The sequence below is a fragment of the Ursus americanus genome, chromosome 21, assembly GCF_024610735.1.
Source record: "Ursus americanus isolate L20-20 chromosome 21, mUrsAme1.1.p, whole genome shotgun sequence".
Lineage (NCBI taxonomy): Eukaryota > Metazoa > Chordata > Mammalia > Carnivora > Ursidae > Ursus > Ursus americanus.
The window spans coordinates 47137593-47159102 of NC_142147.1; the positions used below are offsets into that span (position 1 = coordinate 47137593).

Genomic DNA, 21510 nt, shown 5'->3' on the forward strand with positions numbered 1-21510 from the left:
CTCCCCACTGAGCAGGGAGCTCGACGAGGGGCTCAATCCCAGGACCCCGGGATCATGACCTGAGCCAAAGGCAGATGCTTCACCAACTGAGCCACCCAGGCGCCCCTCATGGCATTAAAAAAAAAAAAAGGGAAGAAATCAGAGAGGGAGACAAACCATGAGAGACTCTGGACTCCAGGAAACAAACTGAGGGTTGCAGAACAGGGGAGGGGATGGGGTAACTGGGTGATGGGCATTAAGGAGGGCACGTGATCTGAAGAGCACCGGGTGTTATACAAAACTAATCAACCGTTGAACACTGCATCAAAAACTAATAACGTACTATACGTTGGCTAACTGAACTTAATTTTTTAAAAAAAGGAAGGATAGGCTGGCGATGGGTAGTAAGGAGGGCACGTATTGCACGGTGCACCTGGTGTTATACGCAAGTAATCAATCATGGAACTTTACATCAAAACTAGGGACGTACTGTATGGTGACTAACATAATAAAAAATATTATTAAAAATTTTTTTAAATAAATAAAAATTAAAAATTAAAAAAAAATGAATTAGTGCTATGAAGCCAGAGAAGCTTCAATACTGAAAGAGCTTAATATGTATTCTGAAAATACTGTGGTCTTAACTGATGGGGAAGTTTGTTTCTGGGTTTCCTCAAGGTGCTCAAATGCTGGTTCTGGCCCCAGGGTCCCTTAGGACACCAGAAGAGTCATTAGAACCAAAAGAGTTGTGCCCCTTTGGTGTGTGTGTGTGTGTGTGTGTGTGTGTGTGTGTGTATAAAACACACACATGTACACTCATGCCTAAGCTGCTCCTGGTAATGCGTACATGGAAGTTTCTCTCCAGTTGTCGACAGATATAAAAATCTCACAACACTCCTCCTGGTGTATTTGACATCCTTGACGTGTGCTATGGAGTTTGTCATTCCATCCCCAGACTTTCTAGGAGGCTGGACAGTAGCTAGGAATATAAACTGGGAAGGACTGAGGTATGTTTAGTGCCTTTGAGAAATAAGAAAAGTTGGGCCACAAGAATTTGCTATCAAGAACATGAAAATGTATCCCTGGTGAGAGGGAGCACTGCTTCCCTGTGGATTTGGTGTGGCCCCTTGCCAGGTATTGTGCTCATTGATGCACAGAGTTGCTGCCTTCCAGTCTCTTCCCACAGAGAAAATAAAAATTGCCAAATATTTTTCTGAAAAGTTTAGTGGATTCAGATCTAGCTGTAGCCAGCAAATTACCAAAAGGAGAGAGAAGAGCAAGATAATTTTCAGGGAGCACCTTATCACTTGAAAGATGAAGGGGCGCCTGGTTGGCTCAGTCAAGCGTCTGCGTTCAGCTCAGGTCATGATTCCAGGGTCCTGGGATCGAGCCCCACGTCAGGCTCCCTGCTCAGCGGGGAGTCTGCCTCTCCCTCTGCCCCCACCCCTGCTGGTGCTCTCTCTCTCTCACTCTTTCAAATAAATAAAATGTAAAAAAAAAAAAAGAAAAAAGATGGAGATTACTAAAAGTAAGGATCTCATGGTTAGTGAAGTGAATGGTTTGGATATTATTAGAGATGACACTGCAAATCAAAGAAAGAAAAGAAAAGAAAAGGAAAGGAAAGGAAAGGAAAGGAAAGGAAAGGAAAGGAAAGGAAAGGAAGAAAGAAAAGCCCAGAAGCCCTTGGTTTGTGGAGCCATGATGCCTGCCTGGCCCAACAGACCAGAAACTTCTTTCCATCCCTGTTGGGAGTTTCAGATTTCATTAGCACTGCTAAGGCACAGGGCTGGTTAAAGGTCATCTTTCAGAGCCCCTGGGGACTGGCGCCTCACGGCAGCAAGGGCTGCAGGTGGCTCTAACAGGCCGCTGACTCTCTACCTCTGACAGAATTAACCAGGCAACTCCATGAAACAGATTTTGTTTGCTTATGTGGGTTGATAAGTTGACTTTATGCAGACATGGATCACAAATCACTGGTTTTACTCTAAGTATTTATGCTTATCAACTTTCCATATAGAAGACACAATCTGGTGACCAGCAGGGAAGGCTGTACTTTTGAAAACAGATTATGAGATACTGTTGGATATAATTAGAACGTATGACCTCGAAGAGCATGAGAACACTGATGGTGAGACACCATTTGTGAGGCTTAAAATCAATTTAGTAGATTACGCATGCAATTAAAAAAAAAAAAAAACCAGAAAATATCAGAGGTGCACTGCATGTCCAGATATCACTGCGTGAAATGCTTATTTCAGATGTGCAGATATGTGAATATACCTACGTCCGTACTGGGTCACATTACAGACTGGGGGCCGTGACTGAGAAAGTATGAAAAACCACTTGTCTAAGTATTTGAGGAAGGTATTAACTTCAAAATGAAACAACAGCAAGGCTCAGATGCAAAGTTCAAATGTGGAAACGTGGAAAAATATCAACGGGTAGGTTTGTACCTCTTAGTTTCAGGCCTACATGGGCTAAAGTTTCAAAACACAAGGAACAAATTACCACCTGAAACAGATTCTTTCTCTCCCTCAGGATACGTGAACCCTGAGACTACCACTTCTTCTTTTTCTCAGTTTACAGTGGTCACCCGTGGAAAGTTATACATTAGATCCTCAAGAGAATGAAGATTTGAAAACCGTCTGATATCTACTGTAACAGTTGTTTATTTAATGGTTAACCTGGAGGGAGTAAAGATGAGGAAATACATAGTCATCTTTGAATGCATTTTGAATACATACTCATTTTATAAGTGTAGTTTTTCTCATCTGGAATATTCGTTGCCTGACACAGGAAAAGGGAATCGAGGGAATCTGTGCGGATGCCAACTTTGGACAAGATGGATGGTTTGTAAGTTAGAAAATCTTGCAAGGAAGTGAATAGTTTAGAAACTGTTATTTATTGACATCTTTCTCTTTCCTACTGTAAATGGAGAGATTTCTTCTATGAGGGACCTGCCAAGAGAGTGGTTGTAAGAATACTAATTTTAAAAATGTTTCTTTACCCAAATCAATTAAATCCGTCGCTACAGGCTGCAAGAAAGCCAATGGAGGATAATTATGTCTCTTTGGGTTATAATTCCAAAGTTAAAGCTTGGTAAGGGATGGGTTTTCTCTTTGAATCTCTGAATCACTAGGTAATTTATTCCACAGAAATAAAATCACTAGTATCCAAAGACATTTAGATTGGGGTTTTTATTGCTGTACTTTCATATTAGTAAAAAAAGAAGGGGATAAACTAATGCCCATCAATTAAAAAATGGTGAAATGATGCATGTTATAGCCACATATTGTATTATATAGCCATGACTTTAAAAAAAGTTATAATCTCTGAGTAGGTGGGATTTCTCCAAGGTATCATTGAAGAGAAAAATCAGTGTATTAATATTAGTTAATTAAATTAAATTAAACATTAATATATTAAAAATACAAAGAACATGTTGTATCTAAAGAATGTATCATATCTAAAGAATATATTGTATCATGTGTGACCTTGAATCTTAACTGAGATGGCAGCAAAACATTATAGAAGTGAAAGAGTTTCCTTTGAAAATTTTTACTGACTCTTGCCTACCCAGGAGCACCCTTAGCTACACAGTTGTCAGAGTCTTATGGACTCCAGAAATATAACTAACATGTTTGGATTCACATAAATGTCTAACTTGAAAATTCTACTTCGAAAAGAAAATTACAGGCCACAGGGTGTTATATGCAACTGATGAATCATTGAACATTACACCAAAAATGAATGATGGACTATACGTTGGCTGAATAAAAAAAGAGAAAATATACAGGCCAATATCCCTGATGAACATAGATGCAAATATCCTCAACAAAATATTATCAAACTGAATTCAACAATACATTAAAAGGATCATACACCATGATCAAGCAGGATTTATTCCAGGAATGCAAGGATGGTTTGACATTCTCAAAACTCAGTATGATACACCACATTAACAAAATAAAGGACAAAAATCATATGATCATCTTAATGGATGCAGAACAAGAATCTAACAAAATTCAACATCCATTCATTATAAAAATTCTCAGTGAGTATAAAGGGAATGTACCTCAACATAATAAAAGCCATTTATATAAAAAGCCCATAGATAAAATCAGATGGTGAAACAAAACTCAGGAACAAGACAAGGATGTCCACTCTCACCCATTTCATACAGATCTAGAGAAATTAGGCAAGAAAAAGAAAGAAAAGGCATCCAAATTGGAAAAGAAGTAAGGCTGTCACTACTTGCAGATGACATATTATGTATAGAAGCCTAAAGACCACCCACACCCACACCCACACCCACACCCACACCCACACCCACACTGTTAGAATAAATGAATTCAGTAAAGTTGCAGAATAAAATACCAATACACAAAAATCTGGGCATTTCTTTAATCTAACAACAAACTAAGAGAAATTAAGAACACAATCCCATTTACAATTGCATCAAAAAGAATAAAATATCTAGGAATAAACTTAACCAAGGAAGTGAAAGACCTATATGTTGGAAAAATTAAAAGACACAAAATTAATGAAAACAAGAATTAATGAAAGAAATTGAAGACGACACAAATAAATGGAAATATATTCATGCTCATGGATTGGAAGAATTAATATTGTTAAAATGTCCATACTACCCAAAGCGATCTATAAATTCAATGCAATCCCTATCAAAATTCCAATTTTCCACAGAAATAGAACAAACAACCCTCAAATTTGTATGGCAAAAGACCCCAAACAGCTAAAGCAATCTTGAGAAAGAACAAAGCTAGATGCATCATACTCCCTTATCTCAAACAATATTACAACACAACAGTAATTAAAATAGTGATGAGCACTGGGTGTTATACACAACTGATAAATTATTGAACATTACATCTGAAACTAATGATGTACTATACGTTGGCTAATTGAATTTAAATAAATAAATAAATAATAGTACGGTATTGGCATAAAAACAGACACATAGATCAATGGAACAGAATAGAGCCCAGAAATAAATCCATGCTTATATGGCCAATTAATTTACAACAAAGGAGCAAGAATATACAGTGAGGAAAAGAAGTCTCCTCAACAAGTGGTGCTGGGAAAACTGGACAGCCACATGCAAAAGAATAAAACTGGACCCCTTTCTTATACCACAAACAAAAATTAACTCAAAATGGATTAAAGACTTGACCATAGATTAAAACCATAAAACCCCCAGAAGGAAACACAGGGAGTAAGCTCCTTGACATCGGTCTTGGTGATTATTTTTTTTACCTGACACCAAAAGGAAAAGCAACAAAAGCAAAAATAAAAAGTGGGACTGCATCAAACTAAAAAGCTTCTGCACAGCAAAGTAAACCATCAACAAAATAAAAAGGCCACCTACTGAATGGAAGAAAATAATTGTAAATCATATAGCTGATAAGGGGCTAATATACAAAATATATGAATAACGCCTACAACTCAATAGCAAAACCCCACACACAATCCAAATAGAAAATGGGCAGACGAACTGAATAGACATTTTTCAAAAAAGACATCCAGATGGCCAACAGACACGAGAAGATATGCAACATCACTCATAATCAGGGAAGTGCAAATCAAAACCATAATGAGATATCCCCTCACACCTGTCACAACGGCCAGTATCAAAAAGACAAAAGAGAAAAAGTGTTGGCCAGGATGCAGAGTAAAGGGAACCCTCGTGCACTGTTGGTGGGAAGGGAAATTTGTGCCACCACTACAGAAAACAGTAAGGAGGTTCCTCAAAAAATTAAAAAGAGAACTACCATATGATCTAGTGATTCCACTTCTGGGTACTTATCTGAAGAAAATGAAAACATTAATTCAAAAAGATATACACACCCTCATGTTCATTGCAGCATTATTTACAATAGCCAAGATACGGAAACAACCTAAGTGTCCATCAATAGATGAATGGATAAAGAAACTGTAGTATATATATATATATATATACACACACATATATATACACACATACACTGGTATATATGTACTATGTGTATATATAGTATATATAGGTTTTATATATAAAACTATATATATATATTTATATATATAAAACTGTATATAGTGTGTGTATGCATATATATATACGTATCTAGTATATATAGTACATACATACGTGTATATATATACATGTATATATATGTGTGTATGTATGTGTGTGTGTGTATATATATATATATATATATATATAGTGTAATATTATTTGCCACAAGAATGAAATCTTGCCATTTGCAACAACAAGGATGGACCTCAAGGGCATTATGTTACGTGAAACAAGTCAGACAGAGAAAGACAAACACCACATGATCTCTCTTATATGTAGATTAAAATACAACAAGATACCAAGCTTACAGATACAGAGAACAGACTGGTGGTTTCAAGAGGAAGGGGTTGGGGTGGGAGAAATGGGTGAACTGATGGTTTTGGTGTTGTTGGCCTTTTTTTTTTTTAAGTTTAAAGAAATTGAATAAGAATTTTAAGAAAACTGTAGCTAGGTCAAGAGACCCTTCAGGTGTTAGAGGATAAGAGGATGAAAAGAGAGGACAGAATGGGAAGATGAAGAGCCGGGCATCTGAATAAGGAAGTTAATGTAAGAATGTCTCAGTTGAAATTGCTGCATGGGAAGGACCAATTACGTATGATGTTGGCACTCAGCACTTTTGATACTGACTTTAGTTGACTGGCTATTCTTAATCTTTTGAGAACAATGGCTGCCTATCTATGCTCAAGGACCCCTACACAATTAGAATTAGGACAGGCCTTCATCAGAAAACAACATTCTAGAGTATCCTTCCATTGTGCTGATTTACTCTGTGACTACCAGCTGTCCCACGGATGACTGAAGACAGTCTATTAAGCAATTCGTTCATTCAAGGCAAAGAGAAAAGCGAGTCAAGGAACCTGAAGCAGAAGCATAACTCTGACGGGTCTGATGGGCAGCCATGGGCAGTACAGAACAGAATGAACGGGCAGAAACAAACAATTACAGATAAATATGGACAGCCAGAGGAGGCTAAGGGGTTAGACACCTTAGGGCCTGGAATGTTCTGACTCACGTCTTAGGAGAGGCTCTCTAGCTGCCGTGTTACTGCAGGACGGTTCTTACCTAAATACCCTTCTCCCTGGGTTTCTGCCTCCATCATCAAAAGCTTTTCTTCTCTCTCCAGTTGGAATATAAGCTCTGGTTTGAAGGGCTGATTCCCTGCAGAAAGGCAAAGAGGGCAGAAGTTTTAAGTTTTGATGAAGTCCAACTGATCTTTTTTTTTTCTTTTCTGAATCATGCTTTTGGTATCTAAGAACTGTTCGTGTAACCCAAGGTCATGAAGATTTTCTCCTGTGCTTCCTTCTAGAAGCTTCCTACTTTTACATTTTCCATTAGGTCTATTATCCATTTTGAGTCAATTACTTAGTGAGATGCGAGGCATGGGTATAGATGCATACGGAAGTCTAAATGTTCCAGCACCCTCTATAAAAGGGTGAAAAGACTATACTTTCTCCAGTAAATTGCCATGGCACCTGTAATACATCTAAAATAGTTTCAGGATGGCTTCTTCCATCTCACTACAATAAACAAACCCACTGAAAATTGTTCAGGATTGCAGTTTGTTTTCCCACCCCCCCCCCCACCGTACCTAACACTTAAGGGGATATAGTTACGTGCTGTGTTCCCTAGCTATTTCCGTAAGTTTGTTCTTTCTTTTCTCTCTTCAGTGAGGTTATGGTATTAGTTTCAAATATAATCAATTTCATTTGTTTCATTTTTCTTTTAGTTTTAGATTGCCATACTTCTGCATTCTTCTTTTTTTTTCTTTCAAGATTTTGTTTAAATTCTACTTAGTGAACATATAGTGTAGTAGTAGTTTCGGGGTAGAATTAGTGATTCATCGGTTGCAGGTAACACCCAGCGCTCGTTACACCAAGTACCCTCCTTAATACTCATCACCCAGTAGCCCTCTTACTTTTTTCTTCTTATTTAATTTGTATAATGCATTGAACTAATGGATTTTCAAAAGTCCAAACCAGACAGAAAGGCACACTCAAAGGAGTGTGACACATACCTTCCACACTCTTACCTCCCACCCACTGTATGAGACTAACTTCATGAATCTCTAATTAATCCTTTTGGGGTTTCTTCTTAAAAGACAAGCAGATATACGTAGGTTTCCTTATTTCCCTTCTTTCTTACATGAGTTGTAGTATACAACTAACGCTCTTTTGCACTTTGCTATCTTTAGGGAAAAATTCCTAGAAGGGAATTGCTGGGAACTTTGCTGGATAATTGGCAAATTCCCCTCCTTTAGGACTGTTTCATTTTGCCTTCCTACTTTCAATGCATGAGAGTGCTTTATTTCCCTCAACTTTGCCCAAAAAAGTACGGTGTTGAATGTTTGAATTTTTGCTAATCTCACGGGTGAGAAATAGTATTTCAGCATAATTTTACTTAACATCTGCCTTATGTTTAATGAAATTGAACATCTACTCACATGTGTGTACGTATATGTATGTGAACATATGTGCACACGCGCACACACGCCCACCTGCTAGTTCTATCCCTTGAAATACAAAGGGGATACAAAGCCACCACAGTGGTAGTGACAGTACCTAGCATTCAGACCTTGTTGTTAAATACCATTCTCCAAGAAATGGATGATTCCAGAGCTGGGGTATAAAGTAAAAGATGAACACAGAACGGCATCTATGCCATGAAGTAAGGAAATGCTCAAAAAAAAAAAAAAATGGTGGAGGCATATTACAAAAAGCCAAATCTGGAAGAATTTTAGTACCAAAATAATTACAGTAATATTAGAAGCCATTTAAAAAGAAGAAGAAGAGGGGTGCCTGGGTGGCACAGCAGTTAAGCATCTGCCTTTGGCTCAGGGCGTGATCCTGGCGTTATGGGATCAAGCCCCACATCAGGCTCCTCCGCTATGAGCCTGCTTCTTCCTCTCCCACTCCCCCTGCTTGTGTTCCCTCTCTCGCTGGCTGTCTCTATCTCTGTCGAATAAATAAATAAAATCTTTAAAGAAGAAGAAGAAAAAGGAGAAGAAGAAGAAGAAGAAGAAGAAGAAGAAGAAGAAGAAGAAGAAGAAGAATTCACAAGTCCCTACAAATAAATAAATAAACGACCAAGGCATGTGGGGCTCTTGCTCACTGTAGAATGCCAAGAGCTGACTGCTAACTGTGAAGGAGGTACTAAGTCAGAAAATCATTTTGTAATGACCATGGTAAAGACCGCATAAGGCAAGGATCGTCACTAGATGCTAAATCTATAGGGAAATATTTGCGTGGTCTTAAAGAGTGTTGCCCTATGATTGCAAGAGAAAACAAAGCAGTAATTTTATAGTGGACAAAGCGGACATCTTGATTGGGTGATCAACATCAGTACCACCAATGCGGGACAGATGGCGTGCCTGTGCGTGTGAAATGCTCAGAAGGACTACCGATGCGGAGTTCCAGCCAGAATGGATCATCTGAACCTAATTACAAGGAAGTAGATGTGGGGGTGGGGAGGGGAAGAACAGTATTCTTCCCAAATGTCGCTGTCCTAAAAGACAAAGAAATTGCTGCAGAAATGCTCCGAATGAAAGGAGGCCAAACAGACATGACAGTTAGACTAGACTCAAGACTAGGCCTTACTCTGGAGAAAGAAAAATATGCTTTTAGAAATATAACTGGCTCTACTGATAAAATCAGAGCATAAATGAAAGACTGGATAAAAGTACGATATTTGCACTGGGAATATGTAAGAGAATATTCCTATTCCTACATTCCTATTTCTTCAGTGAAGAATTAAGCTTGCTTGAAGAGAGGTCTGGCCTTTGTCCTCAGCTCTTGGGAAGTGATCTCTAAGTCCTTGGCATTTCCTGTCTGGTAAGAGCGTCCTTCTCACGTAGAGGGTTTGGACCACACCAGATTGCTTACCAATGTGATTTATGGTGGGGCCTTTGGGCCACCTGCTATCAGCCGGATTTCCAGAGGGGCTGGAAACTAAGGTCAGACACACAGGTGTCCAACCATATCTATATAGCCAAACCACAGTAAAAGCTCTGGACACCAGGGCTCGTGTGAGCCTCCCTGGTTGGCAATACTCCATGTGTACTATGACTCGTCATTGCTGGGAAGAGTCAGTGCTGTCTACGACTCCTCTGGGAGAGACAACTAGAAGTTGGTGCTGGAAATTCCCTGGATTCTGCCCCAGGTGCCTCTTCCCTTGGCTGATTTTAACTTGTACGCTTTTCATGTAATGAAGTGTAACCATGAGTATAACAGCTTTCAGTGCCTTCTGGGAGTCCTTCTAGTGAATTATTGAGGCTGAGGGTTATCTTGGGGACCCCTGAGCTTACAACTGGTGTCACAGTAAGAGCAGTCTGGGGGACTCCCAAATTCTGCATACACACTGAAGTATTTAGAGATAAAGGGCCATGTTGTACATACATTACCCTCAAATGGTTCAGAAAAAAAATATTATGAATATACATATGTTTTCATATATACACACAAATATATATGGAGAGAGAAAGAAGATGCACATAAATAAAAAAAATAAATGGGGAAAAATATTACTGTAGGTGAATCGAGGTAAAAGCTATAGGGGTGTTCTTATTCTTTACTTTTGCAAATGTTCTGTAAGTTTGAAGTTATTTACAAATACACTGTTAAAGCAAAAAACAAAATACCTCTGAAAAATCAAGTTAATAAACAGTTACTGTTACTGGCACTCTGGGGAAAAAAAAAAAAAAGCTGGAGTAACTCCCTAAACTGACTTCATGACAAACCACAGGGCAGGACCACAATTTGCCCAGTTCCATAGATTGAAGGACAGAAACATCTTGCTGTTGTATGGGGATTATTAGGACTCTTATTTGCCCAAGCTCAGGGGATGATTTCAAGAGTTTCAGAGCTTCAAAGAGCTGAGCCACCCCAGGGGGCTGACTTTCAGTCACCGAGCGCCTGTCCTCACCCACAGAGACCAGGTTCCCGAAGTTCTCCAGCATCACGTCTCGGTATAGCTTCCTCTGGGTGGAGTCCAGCAGCCCCAGCTCCTCCTCACTGAAGACCACCGCCACGTCCTTGAACGTCACCGGCTCCTACAACACCAAGCACAGGCAGACTATGTTTATGGAAGAGCGGCAGCGCTGAGAAAGTGCCAAGGATGGGAAGCTGTTCTAGAATCTGGGGGACCCAATCGAAGTGCTGCCCTCTACACCACTCATTCCATCCACCAAAAGGGCTGCAAGAGAAGAAATTCTTGCACGTTATATTGTTGTCAAACAAACAAATAAATAAATGGCTGCTTTTTGTTAGCACTCCTATAGGTAAGTCCCTGCAACTCTTGCTGCATCATAGGCCACTATAATTTTAAATTTTATCTTTTTTTATTAAGAACGCCATTTGCCCCATTGCTTTCGTTCCAATAGTGTGTGATGGCGTCTCTGTTCTCCCTTTTACACACACACACATTCCACTTCTGTAATTTGCCAGACTTACAGGTATCGCTCTTCTACATACTCTTGGAGTATGTAGTTCACGCTCTGTGCCCCATCTGGGGTGTGCAGCTGTGGCGTGGGCACAGCTCCAGAGCCTGGCTGCCTGTACGTAACCTGGAATGTTCTGCCTTGTGCTAGCTACGTGACCTTGGAGAAGTTCTTCATTCTTTCCTTGGCCTGCGGATATCTGTACCATAGGGTATGATAACAACGTGAGCGACTGTAGGTAAAGCACTTCGAAGCAGTGCCTGGCACACAGTACCCAGTAAATGTTAGCTATTATTACGATTATTACTGTGATCGTGTCCGTCATCCCACTGCAGTGCTGTAAAGTAAGTCAATGATCTAGGAGATGATTAACTCATCCAAATAATGCATGCTCTGTTTTAGATTATCTATCATAAACGATGTCGCAAAAAAATCGTTTTTTTTGTTTTGTTGTTTTTAAAAAAGATTTTATTTATTTATTTGACAGAAAGAAAGACAGCCAGCGAGAGAGGGAACACAAGCAGGGGGAGTGGGAGAGGAAGAAGCAGGCTCCCAACGGAGGAGCCCGATGCGGGGCTCGATCCCAGGACTCTAGGATCACGCCCTGAGCCGAAGGCAGACGCTTAACGACTGAGCCACCCAGGTGACCCCAAAAATCCTTTTGCATAGACCTTGGGTTATCTCCTTAAAATAAATTCCAAAAAGTAGAAATGGTAATGCTGAATGACAACTTTCAGCATTTTGCTTCACGACAGGTGTTTCCTTCGAAAGAGTTTTCCAGCTTATTTTTCTTCCAAGTATAAATCCCTAAACCTCTACACCCTGGCCAACACCAGATATGAATACTTAAAAAAAAAAATCTCTGATAATCTCAGAAGTAAATTTGGGAAGTAAAAACCAGTTATCTAGAAAAATTTTCACAAAGTTGATTAGTAATGAAGACCATCCCCTTTTCATGTATTTGCTGGCCATCTCTTACTCTTGTTGCATTCAAAATATTCATTTTGGGGACATTAAGTCCTTTCTTCCAAATATGTTGCAAATATTTTTCATTCTACTTGGTGATTTGTCTTGTAACTTTTTACTATTGGGAAATGTAAATGTTTTGCACAAAGACCTTTGTTCTGGCTGCGGCTCTGAATGCCACAACGTCAGGCCTTGGTTTCTGAATGAAAACTCTGACTTGGTTTTGGATTTTGTTTTGTTTTGCACTTCCTCCCTCCGGTAGCTCTTTCCTGATACTCTTTATCCAGAAGGGAAAGGCTTTGGAGTTGGCTGGACCCTTGTCTGCTGCAGGAACTTGAGCGGGACTTGAACTTCCATGAACCTCTTAGCTTCATGTTAACAGTGCAGATTATTCTAAATGCCCCTTGGAGCAGTGAATAAAGCGACAGATGGAAAGTGCCTGCATGTCCTACAGTATGACTACAATTTTTAAATTAAGTATCTGTATCGCTCCAATAAAATAAATTAATACATTAAGGGTGAAACACACAAAAGTACACAAACGTACACAGACACACACAAAAAGCTTCAGGTCTTGGGAAGAAAAAAATCTAGCTCTTTATATTGAAAACATCTCACAATTTTTTCCTGAGGTCACTTTCAGTATGATCCTGTTAGACAAAACCATCTTCTAGGTATTCTTTTTGTAAAGTACTTCAGGCACCTCTTGGGAGAAAAAAAAATTTTTTTTTAGTTTTGAGTCCCTACAACAGAAGGACAAATTATATTAGAATTCTCTCAGAATTGCTTTTTGTGGGGCACCTGGGAGGCTCAGTTCGTTAAGCATCCAACTCTTGGTTTCAGCTCAGGTTCTGCTCTCAGGGTCATGAGCTCAAGCCCCACGTCGGGCCCCACACTCAGTGTGGGGTCTGCTTGAGATTCTCTCCCTCTCCCTCTGTTCCTCCCCCTGCTCTCTCTCAAATAAATAAATCTTTTTTTAAAAATTGCTTTTTGAGTAAAGATTGTATGTAGCAAAACTGATGAGGAATAGTAAAAACTGGGGCGGGGGGGACAGCGTCCACTAAAATAATATTAAGTGCTATAATTTTAAGTAAAAAAAATTCAAGGGGCGCCTGGGTGGCGCAGTCGTTGAGCGTCTGCCTTCGGCTCAGGGTGTGATCCCGGCGTTCTGGGATCGAGTCCCACATCAGGCTCCTCTGCTGGGAGCCTGCTTCTTCCTCTCCCACTACCCCTGCCTGTGTTCCCTCTCTCACTGGCTGTCTCTCTCTCTGTCAAATAAATAAATAAAATCTTTATAAAAAAAATTCAAAATTATATCTATTATTGTATATAATACATATAAAATGACTGTGAAAAAACAAGTAATTTATAAGCAGAGTAATGTGTGGCCTTTTTCATTTTTTAAATTTCTTTTTTTTTAAGATCTTATTTTTAAGTAATCTCACACCAATGTGGGGCTCGAACTCAGAACCCCGAGATCAAGAGTCATATGCTCCACTGACTGAGCCAGCCAGGCGCCCCCATTTAAAAATTTTCTATTCTCTTTTACACTATTATTTGTAAAAATAAAATGATAACAAGACAAAAACTGAAAGGAAATTTGTATTTATTTGACAGAGAGAGAGACAGCGAGAGCGGGAACACAAGCAGGGGGAAGGGGACGGGGAGAAGCAGGCCCCCACCAAGCAGGGAACCCGATGCAGGGCTCAATCCCAAGACCCTGGGATCATGACCTGAGCCAAAGGCAGACGCTTAACGACTGAGCCACCCAGGCGCCTCAGGAAAAAGGTTTTATTTATTTATTTTTAATATAAAATCTTTTTATTACGCTGTTAGTCACCATACAGTACATCCCAAGTTTTTGATGTAAATTTCCATGATTCATTACTTGCTTGTATAACACCCAGTGCTCCATGCAATACGTGCCCTCCTTAATACCCATCACGAGCCTATCCCATTCCCCCACCTCCCCCCTCTGAAGCCCTCAGTTTGTTTCCCAGAGTCCATAGTCTCTCATGGTTCATTCCCCCTTCTTTTTACCCCCCCCTTCTTCCCTTTCTTCTCCTACCGAGCTTCCTACTTCTTATGTTCCATAAATGAGTGAAACCATATGATAACTGTCTTTCTCTCCTTGAGTTATCTCGCTTAGCATTATCTCCTCCAGTCCCGTCCATGTTGCTGCAAACGTTGTGAAATCGTTCTTTTTGATGGCTGAGTAATATTCCATTGTATATATGGAAAAAGGTTTTAAAGAGAAACAAAGAGCATGGCACATAAACGGTTAACATCTGCTGAAATTCTTTATTCTTGGCAAGTAAGGGAAAAAAGGTGTCCACCTAACTGAGAAGTGAAATAAAATGTTCAGTGACAGAAATAAAAATCCAACTCACCTGGAACGCGATCATTTTCTCCTCCTTTTCCTGGGGAAAGGCAGCGACCTGAGAAGGCAAAACAAGGCAATAAGAAAGAAGCCATGAGGGAAAGGGAAATGTAGCTTTGTGTAAAACAGACAAAGGTGTCCCTTGCCCCAGCAGATGCTGCCACACACACCTTGGCAGGCCGGGTGTGGGCTGGAGTCCAGCTACCATGAGGTTATCCTGGCAGGATGCCCTCATGCATGGGACAGTCTGCACAGTGATACTCAGCACTCCTCACACACCTCTCTGCTCCTAAGGAACTCACTCTGATCCTGGAAAATGTGGAAAAGGAGAGGCAGTGGAAGGTGCTGGTTAAAAGTGGACTCTGGGCACAAAACTGTTTCAAAACCTGGCATTGTGGTGTATTTGCTGTACATTTGCAATATGTTGGCACTGCTACAGAACACACATATGTAATATATAAGGTATAAGACATATATAACATATGATAGTACATATAACATATCGTATACACATATATTTAACCATGGTTAATTAATTAACCTCTCCAGGCTTCATTTCTATCATCTGAAGCATCAGGACCATAATAGAACCAACATTACGAGAATGCTATTAGGATGACATGTGAATAGCAGAAAAACCCTGTAATCATCCCAATGTTAAATTGGGTACTATTCTCTACCATAAAACTGTCCTTATAAATGTGTCTTGGAAGACACCTGGGTGGCAAGGATGGCTTCTTAATAACCTATTGCCCCAATAATAACACTTCATTAGACATTGAGACCACCCTTCTGAAAAGTTTAATGATGGATGTTCTTTTTTTAATTAATTTATTTTTAATTTTATTTAGTTTTTTTTTAGTATAGTTGACACGTTACATTTATTTCAGGTGTACAACACAGTGATTCTACAAGTTTATACATTATTTTATTTCACCACCATCTGTCCCCATATTCTTCTCGAAGCCAGAGGAGGCATCCCTCTTCCCACATGGATATAATGAAAGATCAAAGAGGCCTGTGATGCCACTATATTTCTCCTATCTGTGTAAAGTGTTGGCTCAGCACTCAATACTTGCAAGGTCTTGGGGACCAGGAGTTTAATGTCTTGGGCAAGGTTATTTATTGTTTTCAACAGGTATTTATTGTTATTTGCTGTTTTCAAGCAACTTCAAGATCATTTGTGGAAGAGAAAGAATTCAAAAAAGGGCTGGTCGTGGGTTGTGAATAAGGTAGAGCCTTTTTGCACCACCTTAGAGAGAGCGTTTCTTCTCCTCCAGCAGAGCACCCCTCTCCTCCCAAGTCCCTGCCCACACAGCCCCCAGCTGAAGAATCCACAGAAGGTACGCACAACTACCAAGAACAAATGTTGACTTGGCTTCGTAATTAGCAGTCAAAGTGCTGAGTTTTCTTTCACTTACCCAATATTTATGGATTACCTCCTCAAAGGGATATAGTTCCTAGATCTCTAGTTGCTCAGAGCCTAAGTGTGGGAGGCCAATTAGGAAATGAGCTAAAACACACTGACAGATGCCGGAGTAGAGTGTAAACAGGGTCCCTTGGGGGAACATGGAATGGGTCCCCAAACCTAGACTGGATAAGGGAGAGAGTTAGATGGGCTCAATGAAGAAAATGAGGCCTGAGGTTAGCCCTGGAGGATGATAGTGCCGTATTAGCCACTCAAAGCTCAACAGGGTACTCGAACAGAACAGTACTCAAAGGGAGGGTACCTGGGGCAAATAAGAAGCCTCAAAGGTGGTAAGAAGTCAAGAGCCAAATCACATGCTTTAGAGGAATTGCCCCATTTAATCCTCCCAACAACCTAAAGGATTAAGACAATTTTTACTGTTGAGAATATTGAAGCATTGAGGTTTTTTGTTCTTGTTTTTTTTTTAATGGTAGCACTAAGGTTTATTAAGCTGTGCCTTAGTACAGGCGCTGGGGCTTGCCCACGATGCTCTTGATGTATAAAGCCCGGATGTTCTGCCAGTTCCTCTTGAGCAATGACACCAGGAAACTGACAGCTAAGTGGACGTTGTACACAAGCCCATTATCTGTCATCTTCACGTGGAAAACGGCCACTGCCAGACACAGCACCTTCTTCATCTGGAATTCGATTGTGGACTTCACTTCATCCACTTTTGGCCACCATGATCTCATTGTGGGTCAGCAACAAGGGAACTTGCCAGCCATATTCAGGCCCAGGCCCAGAATTCATGGGATCTGCTCGATCAGAGATTCTGAAGCCGAGAAGGTATCATACCTCTTGGACAACTTCTTGACTAATTTTTTATTGTTGTTGAGTCTTCAGTGCCTCTGTGCTCACGTGGGAGATATCCACAGCTTTGGCCTCATCACAGTACTGCTGGTCCCCTAAGTCACACATGGAGAACTTGGGGCAGGGAGGAGACTTAAGCCTGATGGTGCCCAAGGACCGTTTGTCCTTCCGAGGGTCATAGTTCTTCAAGCTGATTTGCAGCTCCACAGTGTCTGAAAACTTCCAGTGCTTTCTGCTGGCTGCTGGGCAGGACTTCCCACCGCATTGCTTCGTACAGCCCATCCCAGGAGCCGTCGCAGCTCATGCTGCCATGCGCTGCAGTAACTGGAAAAGCTGAAGCATCGAGATTTTAAGTTATTTATTCATGATTATCCATTCAGTCAGCAGAGCAGCCAGGATTATCATCCCAGAGTCCATGGTCTTAATTACTAGGATGGTGGGTCACAGTCTACCAGCTAGCTCACTTGTTATCGTTGGGAAGTTAATAAAAAAATGAAACACGACAAAACCAATGCCCAGCCCCAGTCCAGGGTCTATAAATTGGTATCTGTGGAGGAAGAGTTTTCATGAAAATTAAACCCCTTCCCCTCAGGTGACTACAGTTTGCAGAGAAGGTTGCAAACAGAGATTCTGAGATTAAGAGAAGAAGTTTGCAAGCTGAGCCTATGCAATGAGCACAGGGAATGACTAGAGGAGACATAAGCCAGGAGCAGAGCAGGGCCTGGGACTCAGGCCTTGCGACTCCCAGTGCCCCACTGCTCCCCATTATAAGGTGCTCCTGGAGCTGTCTCTAAGGGGCAAGAGCAGTATTGTGAGTTGTGGATGTTTCTTCAGGCACGCACTCAGCATGAATACAGGCTTCCAGTTTCGACTTGCCTGATCAGATTTATCAAGCAATAGGAGTCACTAATCATCCAAGGGACTTTAAGAATTCAGAACGTAAAGCAATTCATGTTACACAGATATTTAAACAGTGGTCATCCCACAGAGTGTTCTTGTTTCTTTATTTGTTGGAAAGAGTTAGTCTGATTATGTCTTCTTGGTTAAAACATGTGCATGGCTGCCCAGTGCCTTTAGAAGAAAGTCTAGATTCTTAGCAAGCCATCCATAGAGGAATCTTCCATGTCTGCTCTCCTCTGTAAACTCCAGCTGTATAAATCACTTGATCTCACAGGAAAGCCTCCAGGATTTTGTATGTGAAGAGAGGATTTACAAAGAGAAGTATGGGCAGTTTGCCCACCTGCATCCTGGATCCTCTTAGCTTTTTACATCAGCTTATATGTCCCCTGTTCTAGGATACCCTGTAACAGGCTTTGCTACAGCCTTATAACTCCTAAAACCCACTTTGCCAGTCCAATGAAAGCAGAGTGTTTTGGCCAAGAGCCTAGGCTATAAAATCAGGCTGCCAAGCTTCAGTCAAGATTCTGCCACTTACTAACAGAGTAAACTTTGCAAGTTAATTAACCTCTTGATGCTTCTGTTTCTTCATCTGTAAAATGAAGATAAAAGTAGGGTTATTATGAGGAACAAATGAGTTAATGCATCCAAGTGTTAGAAAGTCAGTATAGTTCATAATAAGCACCCAACAAATGTTAGCTGTTATTACAATCATCCTTGTTGTTGTCACCATGAAATAAATATAGAAGCCACACACTAGTTTGCTTTTAAGCATATTTATTTTAGGTCAGTCATTATCAATAGGTGTATATCATCCTTTGAACATTCTGAAAAAGTGGGTGGCTTCAGCATCCTACCCAATCTGATTTAGATAAAGGACAGGAAATATTTATGTTGTTTGTTTCTCCCACATCCATCTTCAGAAAATGTGAATACAACCTCACTGAGCTGAAGGACCCCTTCCTTGATGCCTCTCGGAAAGCTCTATCAACCACAGCTACTGAATAACTCTTCTCTGCCAATACCTATACTTGGCAATAAGCACAGAGAATTTGACATAGTCCCGACTACTTAGAAACCTGCAACTGAGTGGGAGAGACAGAGCAGAAACACCAGTGAACTCAAAGACAGGTCAACAGAAATGATCAGAACTGAAGCTCATGAAAATCATGTGCATTCTGTTGTTTATTTCATGATGTGTTCTGGAAATGTTAATAGTATGTTCAGGTCTTTTGTATTCTTATTGAACAAGTCTGCTTGCTTTATCAGTTACTGAGAAGAGTATTGAAATATCCTAATGAAATTGGGGATTTCTCCATTTCTTTTTTCCGTTCTGTCCAGTTTTCTTCATGTAGTTTGAAGCTATGTTGTCTTATGAATGCACATTTAGGACTATTAGGTCTACTTGGTAAACTGACCCTTGGTGTAAGTGTCCCTCTTTGTCCCTGGTAATAGTCCTTGGTCTGAAGTCTACTTTCTCTGATATTACTATAGCCATTCCAGCTTTCTTTTGATTGGTGTTTCCATGGTATACCTTTTTTGGATAATCCCTTTAACTTTTAACCTATCTATGTCCTTATATGTAAAATGGGCTCTTTAGAATAGCATATACTTGGCTCTTGTTTTTTATCCAATTTTATAATCTCTTAATCAATGCATTTAGGACATTAGCATTTAATGTAATTTTTAATATGGTTGGATTTAAGTCTACCATTTTCCCCTGTTTTTCCTCCCTGATTTTCTTTTTTTTAAAATTTAGATTCAATTAGCCAACATATAGTACATCATTCGTTTCAGATGTAGAGTTCAATAACTCATCAGCTGCATATAACACCCAGTGCTCATCACATCATGTGCCCTCCTTAATGCCCATCACCCAATTACTCCATCTCCCCACCCCCACCCACCTCCCCCCCAGCAACCCTGTTTGTTTCCTATAAGAGGTTTGTCTCCCTCTCTGATTTGTTCCCAGTTTTCCCTCCCTTCCCCTATGACCCTCTGTGCTGTTTCTTATATCCCACACGAGTGAAACCATATCATTGTCTTTCTCTGATTGACTTATTTCGTTCATAACAGAATACCCTCCAGTTCTAACCATATCAGGGTAAATGATAAGTATTCATCCTTTCTGATGGCTCAGTAATATTCCATTATATATACACCACATCTTCGTTATCCATTCATCTGTCGATGGACATCTCGGCTCTTTCCATAGTCTGGCTATTGTGAACATTGCTGCTATAAACATTTCCTCCCTGATTTTCTTCCCCAATTACCCATTTCCTGCCTTCTTTGGGGTTATTTGAAAAAAATATTTTAGGATTCCATTCATTTTAATTTACCTATTAACCTATGGCTATAGCTCTTGGGATTTTTTTTCCTCTAGGGTTGCAATATACATATCTAGTCTTTCACAGTGTACTCAGTGTTATTGTTTTACCACCTCCACTAAAATGCAGAAGCCTTACCATCAAATAGTTCCCTTAACTCTACCCCCATCATGTAGCAGTTGTATCTATTACTCTATATAAAATACTCTAACCAAGTTACAATTTTTACTTTAAACAGTCATGTATATTTTTAAGAGGAGAAAAACGATCTTTATCAAAAAACTTACTATTTCTGTTGCTCTTTCTTCATTTCTTAAGTTCCTAGTTTCCATTTGGTATCATTTCTATTCAGCCTAAAGAACCTCTTTTAGTACTCCATTTTAGCACAGATGTGACATTTCCCTCCTTCATTCCCAGAGGAAATTTTCACTGGATATATAATTTTGAGTAGGCAATTTCTTTCTTTAAGCACTTGAAAGATGTTGTTCTGTCTTCTGGCCTCCATGGTTTCTCCTGAGAAATCCGCAGATATTTGAATCATTGTTGTGCCACATTTAATGTGCTATTTTCTCTAGCTGTAGTCAAGAATTTTTATCTGTAATTTCCAGAACTTTATGATGTATCCAGAAGTGATTCTGAGTTTCTTGTATTTGGTATTCACCAAGCTTCTTGAATCTGTAAATGTATGTATCTCACCAAATTTGGGGGGTTTTCACCCAGTACTTCCACACAAATATTCCTCTCCTTCTCTCCTGAGACTCCAATGACATGAATACTAGACTTTTGATATTGTCCCACAAGGCTCTAAGGTTCTGCTCATATTTTCAATATTTTTTCCTCTCTGTGGCTCAGATTGAAATATTTCTATTTCTTTATCTTCAAGTTCATTATTCTTTCCTTTGTCATCTCCAGTCTGCTATAAAATTGTATAATGTCTTTTCTCAAACTATAATAGAGATAAACTAGAGACGAATAACAAAGAGCTATTTGGAAATCTCCATTTGGAAATTAAACAGCATACTTCTAAGCAACAAAAAGGCAACCAAGACAGCACACTTTGAATGGAATCAAAATGAAGAAACAACATATCAAAATGTGCGAGATACAGGTAAAGCGGGTATTACAGAGAAATGTATTCATGTGTTAGAAAAGAGGAGTCTTAAATCAATTGAAGCT

The 21510-nt window shown here is 39.9% G+C and overlaps 1 protein-coding gene and 1 pseudogene across 3 annotated transcripts in view; both read right to left on the reverse strand.

Moving 5' to 3' along the window:
• The window catches only part of ZNF112 (zinc finger protein 112), a 45785-nt gene that overhangs the window by 12409 nt on the left and 11866 nt on the right, over positions 1-21510 (reverse strand). Inside the window, exons 2-5 of one of the 3 annotated variants that reach the window (XM_087870870.1) lie at positions 15000-15138; positions 14840-14887; positions 10970-11096; positions 7115-7210 (exon numbers count right to left, since the gene is read on the reverse strand). In XM_087870870.1, the coding sequence (XP_087726996.1) occupies positions 7115-7210; positions 10970-11096; positions 14840-14854 (238 nt within the window). In that variant the 5' untranslated portion in view covers positions 14855-14887; positions 15000-15138. Of the gene's footprint in view, positions 1-7114; positions 7211-10969; positions 11097-14839; positions 14888-14999; positions 15139-18542; positions 18597-21510 lie in introns of all 3 variants that reach the window. The other 2 variants (XM_087870871.1, XM_045815413.2) reach the window with 2 other exon arrangements.
• Positions 15145-18549, reverse strand: LOC123803795 (large ribosomal subunit protein uL1 pseudogene; annotated as a pseudogene).